Source organism: Pseudonaja textilis, chromosome 3, assembly GCF_049901715.1.
Source record: "Pseudonaja textilis isolate UNSWEBS1 chromosome 3, rPseTex1.2, whole genome shotgun sequence".
In the NCBI taxonomy this organism is placed as follows: domain Eukaryota; kingdom Metazoa; phylum Chordata; class Lepidosauria; order Squamata; family Elapidae; genus Pseudonaja; species Pseudonaja textilis.
Genome location: NC_141992.1, coordinates 149,118,246 through 149,128,370, shown reverse-complemented (window position 1 = coordinate 149,128,370; position 10,125 = coordinate 149,118,246). Strand labels below are relative to the sequence as shown.

Genomic DNA, 10,125 nt, shown 5'->3' with positions numbered 1-10,125 from the left:
TAGAAGCTTCTGTGAATATTTTCTTGCAGTGCTAGGACAGCAACTGGCAGTAAGATTTGCTGAGTATTCATTAAATTTATGAGAAAGCATATTGTACATTTTTTTAAACTTACCTGTATAATTAAGCATCTGAAACAAGTATTTTACAGGAGTAAAACTGTGCTTGAAAACAACTGTAGTATTTGTTCCATTAGAAGAACTATTGTGTAAATATAGCAAGGTTTTATTTCATGGTTTCACATAGAATTGTCTTCATGAGACACAACTTTCCACTCTAAGTTTAAGAGAGCATTCAGCAATGCTATGTACGAATATATAACCTCATAACCAATTTTCAGAACCATTATTTTGCTTTTAGACAAGTATTATTTAGTAGTATAGTGCTTTTATGATATTATTAAACTTTACCAATTAAGAAAATACATTTTCTAAACCACTCCTGCTTTATAGATCGGCAAGGTTGATTTTGGTAACTGGCTCCTAGTCATCTCCTGGGTCTCAATCACCTCAATAAACACTTGTTTTAATTGCTTCCTGGATAAAGAGCTTCTAAGGCTAACTAGTATTAGATATTTTGTTTTAACAGAACTGAAAGAGGCAAATCAGATTTTAAAAAATATACAGTCCACAAGTACCATATTTTTCAGAGTATTAGACGCAATATTTCCACCCTCAAAGTGGATGGAAATGTCTGTGTCTTATACAGTGAATGTTGTCGAAGCCCCACCCACTCACTGTCCCCCCATCCTTCGGCCTCTGCCTCCCAGCAATTTGCTTCTTTGCAGCAAATAGCAAACAGCCTGGTCAGCTTCAGCACAGCCTGATGAGCACAAACAGCTGATTATCAGTAGGATTGGCCTCCCAACGATCAGCTGTTTTAGGCTGCAAGGATTGCCATCGCCTATTACCACCTCCCCATGCCCCATTTTTGGCTTCCCCGCCCCATTTGTGGCCTCTGCACCTCCCATTTTTGCTGCCCAGAATGGGCCAAAGTAGGGCGTGTGGAGGCTGAAAACAGGATGCGGAGACTGAAAATGGGGCAAGCGGAGGTGGCAACAGGCGATGGCTATCCCTACAGCGTGAAACAGCTGATCATCAGGAGGCTGATTCACCAACAATCAGCTGCTTGTGCTAATCAGGCTGTGCTGAAACTGACCAGGCTGCTTGATGTAAGGAGGCAAATTGCTGGCAGGCAGAGGCAGATTCCCCCTCCCCCCCAAGCTTGGTGTGTCTTATACTTTGGAGTGTCTTATATTCTGAAAAATACGGTAATTGAATTATTACTTAACAAAGTGTTTGACTTACATTAATATAAAGCACTTTGAACGCATTCTTTCAAATCACAACAGAGATAGTGATATAAACCATGGATCTTAACATGGATATGACAGTCATTTCTAAAATTCTTCTCACCCTGATGCTTTCATCCCTTATTCCAGGGGTCTCCAAACTTTGCAATTTTAAGACTTGTGGATTCCAACTCCAAGAGTTCCCCAGCCAGCAGGAGAATTCTGAAACTTGAAGTCCACAAGTCTTAAAGTTGCCAAGTTTGGAGATCTCTGTTTTATTCTGTTACCTGCCCATGACCTCTTCTCATTACAGGAGAAATACCTGGAATGCCAATGTTCAGAGTTGGGATCACCAAAATAATACATGGATATTATAGTCTCTTGATCTCAGCCGTCTCCCTATAAATATCCAAAACCCCACCTGAGATGAATCTATAGTATTCAATAATACAATAATGTTATTATTGTACTGTTACTATGTTTAGCCTCTAATAACAATATTGGATTTTTTTTTACAAAAATGGTTGTATTTTTTTCTTTTTTAACTCCATGAAAAAAGATAGATCTATCTCCTTCATTTTTAAAGCTTTATCAGTGATATGAAATGTAATACTTACTTTAGCCTAAAGAATCAAAATCCATTTTGCAATATAAATATGCAATTACATTTAGTACCATTTCATTGAGCCTCACGCATCGTTTTCAGTCATTTTTTTTATAAAAAGAATATGGAATATAACAGCTTTCTAGTTACCTGATCTTTCTAGAGATACTAAGATTAATTAATATACAAATATTGACACAATTTCTAATATTCAAGACATTGTTTACATGACTGAGCCATTTTAATACTTGGTTTTACAACAAGGTGAGTGATGCCAGGCAGGAATATCAGCTTCATCAAATGTTCATTCAAGTCACCGATGGGACGACCAAAGAATATTTTTCAGGAACTGAGTTGTGGAGAGAACTGTGTCATTTACTACATCATACATTGGAAAAGGTTGGATAATTCTATTAAGGCCAGTGCAAGTCTTAAGCGTTATCTTTTTAGCTTTCAAATGTCTTTTCAGCCTATAACAAAATAGACATGAACAGTAGCAAGAACATATATTTCAGACATTCTAATGGATTAAAAACATCACCTTTTACTCTAAATTTCCTATTCTTTTTTCTTTATAAATGAAACTTTCTCTTTGGTTTCTTGTATCTTTTCAGTTATCCTCTCTTTTGTTTCTTCCATTTTCTCAGTTAATTTTTCTTTTGTTTCTTCCATTTTGCCACTAATCATGTCTCTTGTTTCCCCCATTTTTCCCGAGATTCGTTCTTTTGTTTCTTCCATTCGGTCTTGAATATATTCCTTCACTGGAGGTGGTGTGGACATATATCCATGCTTGCGAAGATACTTCACAGTGATGGATGTTCCTCCTAATGTCACTGTGTATCTGGCTGGAGTTGCAATCTTGCAAAAAAAAAAAGTATATGTAAAACATATAAAAACATTAAGGACTCAAGTGACTTTAAATTCTATTGTCCAATAGCATTTACAGGCTTGGCTTAGCTACAGCTCTTTAAACACTTGTGCTAGTGAAGTTAAAGTACTGACATAAACCTAGCAAGGAAGCTTTCCAAACTATCCAAAGCATTCCCTAAAGAGATATTGGTAGTTCTATGCATTTTAAAAAGTCATTCAGTCACTGTTCAGTTGCTCCCATCAGTAACACTTGCGCCTCCCAAAATTTATTCTGAAATGCAGAATGCATCACCTGCAAAATACTTTAGAGAACTGTTGAAGATGGAAGAGAAAGCTGAATTTAGTCTCATGATTTGTCTGAATTATTGTGTTGCTCTTAAAGCTTTGATAGTTGAATTGTGCAGCTTCATTTGAATAAAGCTAAAAATAAAATATAGTCACTGAACGACAATTACATTTTCTAAGGGGGTACTATGAAAATTTTCGCTAGCACAATAATTCCTAGAGACCAGTTGAAAGCTTTCAAAATATTTAAAGAAAGAAAATACTATCTCTGTATGAATTAAATAGGGCTTTTATGCAGTTTTTATTTCTTTTTCAACTTTGTACTTTGTGTGCATTTTCATTTTTCTTCCTACCCAAATAGTTATTTTCAGTTTTTAGTTTTATGTAATGATATATTATGAGATATTAAATGAAAAGACATAAACAAATTTCTTGGTTTATAGTTTGGTGTTTTGTATTTATTTAAACACTTGCTCAATGCCTGTGCTTCGCTGTGAAACTACGTGGTTGGGCTTAGTTTTGGGGGAGGAAAATAAAGGGAAAAAATTATTCCTCTGCTTACCAGCATCCATCGGTATTCATCTGGCTAGCATCCTGTCAGTGTGTGAGAATTGAGGGCTGTTTGGAAGCTGAAACAGTATTTGCTGTGTGAACAAGGAGACAGGAGCCTGGGCATGGCTTAGCTCAATTGTTCTGTACTAAAGTTGCTTGGTGCTGTAAAACTGAAACAGAAACTCCTCTCCTCTGCTTACGTTTTGCATTTGGAACAGATTTCCTTTCAGGTGGGGAGGGGGAGTAGAAGTCCTTAGCATCAGGGCATGTTAATAATAATATACAAAATACTAATGCTCTGATGGTCATTTTGAAAAATCCTTTCTTAGTGAGCACCTAGAAGCCAAGTGGAACCTATGTGCCAAATTTCAAGTTTGTAGGCTTTACGGTTCTGGAGATTTTGTGATGATGCATGAGTGGTATTTTGCTTTTATATACATAGATCAGGGGTGGACAACAATGGCTCCTTTACAAGTTATGGACTTCAATTCCCAGAATTCCTGAGCCAGCGTCAGGAATTTTGGGTGTTGAAGTCCACAGGTCATAAAAGGGCCATAGTTGCCCACCGCTGACATAGATTCTACTTTAAAAAATACTTTAAAAACCCCTTCTACTTTATTTAATAGTGCCTTATTGACATGTTTTTAGCAAATATTTCAGCATGGATAGAAGAGATTAAGCTCAAAATATGTGGCATTAAGCAGAGAAAAAGAGATCTGAGAAAAATAAAAAAAATTTTAGTGCACGTGGGTATTTAAAATCCTAAATGCTATTGAAACAAGAAAGTAATTATTTGTCATGCAATAAAGCAAAACTTTTGTCTTTAAAGTACTGAGATGCAGAAATAAAAAAATTAAAATTATGCTTTTTGTAAAAACAACAACACTATTTTCCAAAGTTGTCCTTTAAGGCTGAAAATCAGAACATCCATTTTAAACTATTATCAGATATATTTAAACCTAAAGTTTAGAGTATGTAAAGATTAACAATATTTTATGTCTGGGCATTTTTGTATTATTTTTAAGAGATAATTTTTAAATTATAAATAATTCCACATAACCAGCACTTTTAAAGTTGTCAAATGGCATTGGTAGTCATAAGTTCCCAGGCACATAAGCAAATTAAACAGTATTGCTTTGCAATGAATTTCCCCCTTTTGTATTTATAAAAGAAAGGTCAGGATGCATTGCAAAGCAATACTATTAACATTCCATTATTATTCCAACATGTGGCACTAATAAGAGTGCCAGGGTAGTAATGGAAACACTGATGGGAAAGCAAGCCTTTGTCGTGCCAAAGGCTAATAGAGGGAACTGCAAATGAGGTTCCTGGAGCAACTAATCTAATCTTACATCACTTGTTAAGGCCTTTGAATATTTGAAAAAAAATTAACTAAGTTTGTGACCAACTACATTTTGCAAAAAGTCATATTTTACTAAACAAGCGATATATTATAAAGGTTGTAAAATATAGAAAATTTAAATGGAACATTTCCCCATGACAGTAAATGTTTTTTAGATAGTGATACACTATCCAAGAGCCACTCAGTGGGACTGCTGTATAAGTGCACTTGGGCAAAGTGGTTTTCTAAGGTTGTCCTCTCCCTGACTTGCCAGCTTCACCCCAAATCTCCTCTAGAGGATCACAAGCAGGGAGGAAGAAGACAATCTGATGAGCAGAATGATGCCACTGAATGCAACCCAATGTCTTCTTGTTTTCTAAACATGTGCCATTCTTCATTACTGACCTTCTTCCTTTTTTATTCCTCCAGCCCTGTTTTTTTTTTTAAACTTTCTTACAAACTGCTTTTTAAATGTTTGCATCCAACTAAATATTTTCCATCATAAACATCAAATTATGTAATCGGATTTAACATATTTTCTTTCATCATCACATAGATCATTTATTTTATTAATTACAGCATTGTTGTATCTATTCAGAGCCTTCATGGCAGAATCTATTCCTCGGTAATTATGCACACACACATAATTGCATACTTTGAACGCAAAATCCCAGAGGTTCACTCGTAATTCTGTAGGGATAGTATGAGGTTCATGGATTCAGTTTTCCTTAACCCACCTCTGTCCACAAATTCTAGCAATCTGCCACACATCAGAATGCCCCGAATTAAGGAGGTTTAATTACCTAATGTGATTCTTGGTGCTTTGCTCTCTGTTCGTCCTGCTAATATTAGTGGGGGTGGGGTGGGGGGGAGGGTAATGGTTTTCTCCTTGGCAATTCCTTGAGTAGGGTATTGTTTTCTGTTCATTTGTCTGGTAGCTTTAAACTATCTCTTTTGAATGGTTTGTAAATGTGGTTTATCTCTATGTGTCCATTGATATCTGTTTGTTTAATGCCAAACTTCCGGGAATTTCCTAGTGTTTTTGAATTTAATTTTCTCTAAGATGCACAGTTTTCCAGTTGAAACTATGGTGAATCTGTCCATGTGTTGTGAGATTAAGGAGTTTTCATTGTGTCTTCTAACTGCTAGTTATGTTCATGGATACACACAAATCCCACATTTGCTAGTCAGATAATAAAACAACGGCAAGCAAACAGTGAAGCTCAGAGAGCACCAAGGTCTTCAAAGTTCAACTCTGAGCTACGGATATTCTCTTCTATGGTAACGGTACATTCAAATATTCCTGTGAGTGTGTTAAGAAACCCATAGATCGACTTACCTTATACAATGCATAGGCAGTTAATGCATTTCCACTTTGAGAATGCTTTAGGATGTTTACAATGCTTTCAGGCAACCCTAGGAATTCAAGAAATGGAACGACATTTACTCCCCTGAAAAATGAAGACATATTAAAATAAATTACATCATTCCTATGTTGGTAAAGTTTTTTGTAGAGTTATAGTAAAGAAGTATTTTTACATTTGACAACAAACCGCTCATTTTTTTCCTCAACTGATACAAGGTAATGGTCAATAGGTTATAAGAGGGAAAACATGAAGTATATCACATACAGAAGATTTCCAGTTTTGAAATTTAATTTCAATATTCTAAAACTATGATTTACAACCTGTGTTCCATGCCCTAGGGATCTGGGAAGGTGCTTTACACGATCTATTATACAGATTCCAAATTAAGTTTGTATGTATATCTGTGTATGTATATAGAAGTATAAACATATCTAAATAGCGAAAATTTCACCAGATTGTCAATTTGATACTTCAGGTGGGAAAACAAGCAACTTGGAAGATGTAATGATTTTGTATGGCTCTGCTTATTTCTCCCCTAAATTATGAATCTTAAAAGTACCAAATGGAAGGGAACAAACACAATATAGTATCTGCAGGGGCCAGATTGATGATCTTTGACTAATATAGTGGTCTTCAAAACTGATGATTAAAATGTTGGGAATCACCTCTCTAGGCTATTCAGATATAACTCTAAAGTCTTAGAGTTATTTCACTATTGTCTTTATTGTGGTAATTCAAGATGAATGAAAGTATTAGTCCTCAGAGCAGACTATATGATTCGCATTAAAATAATTTGGGAATGTTTGCCTAAACCATAAAATCATAAAAGCTAACTTGGTAGATAATGCCAAGTTTAAAAAAAAAATCAAAATTCTATCTGTATATATCAACTTCTTGTCTAAACATGTTCCACAATTACTTAATATGTCTTAAGAGAAAAATATGGTCAGCTTCTTCTGAAAACATGAATTAAACATTATTCTGAACATGCAGTTTCCATTAAATTAAAATTGAGTATCAAATGTTAAGCTTGGTCCGTTTGTACCAATGAACTTCGGCTGATTTCAAACAATACTTAACCCGTTCCTTGGAGAGTTATTGCTGGAAACTTTACTGAATATAACTCACAATATGAAAAAGTGAAGTGTCACAACCCTATATGTTTCTCTGAGAAGAAATTCAATTATGTTCTTAAGGCTTGATTAAAAGACTCTTGACTGGAAAATGGGCAACTTCTGAAACCCAACTACTGTGTGATGGGGTGAACTCCTGTTCCTGCCCCAGCTCCTGCCAACCTAGCAGTCTGAAAGCATGCAAATGTAAGTAGATAGATATCACTTTGGTGGGAAGGTAACAGCATTCTATGTGCTTTGGCGTATAGATATGCCAGCCGCATGGCCACAGAAGTATCTTCGGACAATGCTGGCTTCCTTGGATAGGACACAACTGGACAGGGGAAACCTTGACCTTTTAATAACTGTGCTTTTCTTTGTAGCTCATCTTTATGAATTCTATCACTTTTGATTGTAAGAAAGTTTATAAGGTCTTGAAACCAGATTTGCTAGGATAGAAACTTAACTGCTGATCTCTTTGGAAATGGGTAATCATTTACTCCTAAATTACAGTAAATAAATGGCTAATGAGCCAATTACTGGCAATGCTGAAGTGAAGATTTATTCATTTTAAGTAGGTTACAATTTGTGGCCTCTCAGAAGAGGTAGAACAATGATAATTAGTGAGCAGAAGGACAAGTGTCTCTGGCATCAGAAGGTATTATAACTGTTTTAGCTATTCTAACCAGATGGCATTAAGTGCCCTTTCTAAAAGCAATGGGTCTAAATGTCATTCTAAATTTATCCCTTCTCAGGGTAATAAATATCCAAGCTATTTAAAATTTCGTTTCCAGATACATATTTATCTTCAGGTATTCAGAAAAAATAAATAGCTGGTTTTATTAGATATTACAGATATTAATTACATTTACTTCTTGATCACGTAGCTTGACACAGTTTTAAACAAATGTAAGGATCTAAATTAGGAAGCTAGAATATTAACGTTTGGGATGACTGTTTTTAGTTTTCAACAAGACATCATATTTTAAATCTACAAAGGAATTCAAATATATTTAGGATCCTGAATTCATACAGTACAGAGCCTTTGAAACTCATTTGAAGTGCTAGTCTATTCATATGTACGTAAGATTAATTCCACTGAACTTTGTCACACTTTTGTGTATATGGCAGGGGTTCCAATATTGTAACTTAAGCCAGAGATATTTTAAATATTCACTAGTAAGGTTTAGAGCATGTATGCAAGCATGAAGCAGAATTACTGAGCAGAGGTCCTATATTATACATTCACAGCCCATATTATACATTCACATATATTTTCTTAGGTACTAATTAAACCTGTACTACTTATTCTAGCTTCATCATTAGCATCTTTACATGTTACACAATATAAGAAACCACTCACCTTTTGAAATAAAGTTAGGATTAAATAGAAAATAAAACATCAGAACTGCTATAAACACAAGAATAACTTCCTATTTTATATATAGACTCCCTCACACTACTATTTTTTCATAAGATGACATCTTATTGTCTTTTTTTTAAAGGTAGCTTTCAATTTATGCTTACAATTGAGCCACAATTTCTGTTGCTAAGCAAGATGGTTTTCAGTGAGTTTTGCCCCATTTTACAACCTCCTTGCCTCAGCTGTTCAGTGAATCACTGCAGTTAAGTTAGTAACACAGTCATTAAGTGAATCTGGCTTCCCCATTGACTTTCTTTGTTAGAAGGGTGTAAGAGGTGATCACTTGACCCCAGGACACTGCAACCATCATAAATACATGCCAGTTGCCAAGCATCTGAATTTTGATCATGTAACCACAGAGATGCAACAGGTGTCATAAGTCATTTGTGCAGAGTTATTGCTTAAAAACATTATGTTTTACTGCACAAAGCAAATCAATACATAAATGTTGACTTTGTAATTTTATTTTGAAAAGTAATGGAGATAATGATTTTTTAAAAATGCTGTTTTTTCTGAAGTGGTAGGCCAGGAACTAAATTTGGAGCTTTCTAAAACCTAACAGAAGTTGTTGGCATGTGAACACATGGAAATAAATGAAAGATGGCCTCTAACACAAATTTTCTTCACTACTCAAAAATTCTACTTTCCACTAATCAATAAAGTGGCACAGAACAAGAGTGAGGGAGAGACCTCCAACAGAAAAAAACATCTAATTTGTGATTTTGCAGAATTGTATTAAAATTCCCACTGAGTTCAAGGGGATTATTATTAGTATACACTTACAACTTTAGTTAATCTATTAAAATCAATTTTATTTTAGAGTTTGCATAGGCACTTTATGTGCATTTGAGCTTCCTACTCAGAAAAGTTACAACTGCTTTCACCATTACTTCTCCTGTACATCTAAATTTTCTCATACAAATCAAGTATTTTCATAGAAATTGTTCAGGTATGATCAGAGATTCTTGATAATGTTTTAAGATTTTTTTCTAATTTCAAATATGATAAGCTCCAGGCTCTTTAATTCTACTCTTCTTGGGGATAGCCAAGGCTTTCAATAAGCAAAACAGTGTTTGTTAAATTCTCAGTCTTTAAACTATCCTGTGCTCTTAATTGGCCATGCATTCACTGAATGCATGGCCAATTAAGATAATACACATTGTTATTTTCAAATGAAATCCAAGATAGCACTGGCTCTTCCCTTTCTTCAGGTCCATCCTCCCCAAATTTATGTACATTTTTTTTTAAAAAGTACACAACATGAATTATAACAGATGCATT

The 10,125-nt window shown here is 34.9% G+C and overlaps 1 protein-coding gene across 1 annotated transcript in view; it reads right to left on the bottom strand.

Moving 5' to 3' along the window:
* Window positions 1–2,049: 2,049 nt before the first annotated feature.
* Window positions 2,050–10,125, bottom strand: part of MIMS1 (mitochondrial inner membrane scaffold 1) — a 14,616-nt gene continuing 6,540 nt past the window's right edge. The window contains exons 4-5 of the mRNA XM_026699440.2: window positions 6,282–6,393; window positions 2,050–2,751 (exon numbers count right to left, since the gene is read on the bottom strand). Of these exons, the coding sequence (XP_026555225.2) occupies window positions 2,452–2,751; window positions 6,282–6,393 (412 nt within the window). The 3' untranslated portion in view covers window positions 2,050–2,451. The remainder of the gene's footprint in view (window positions 2,752–6,281; window positions 6,394–10,125) is intronic.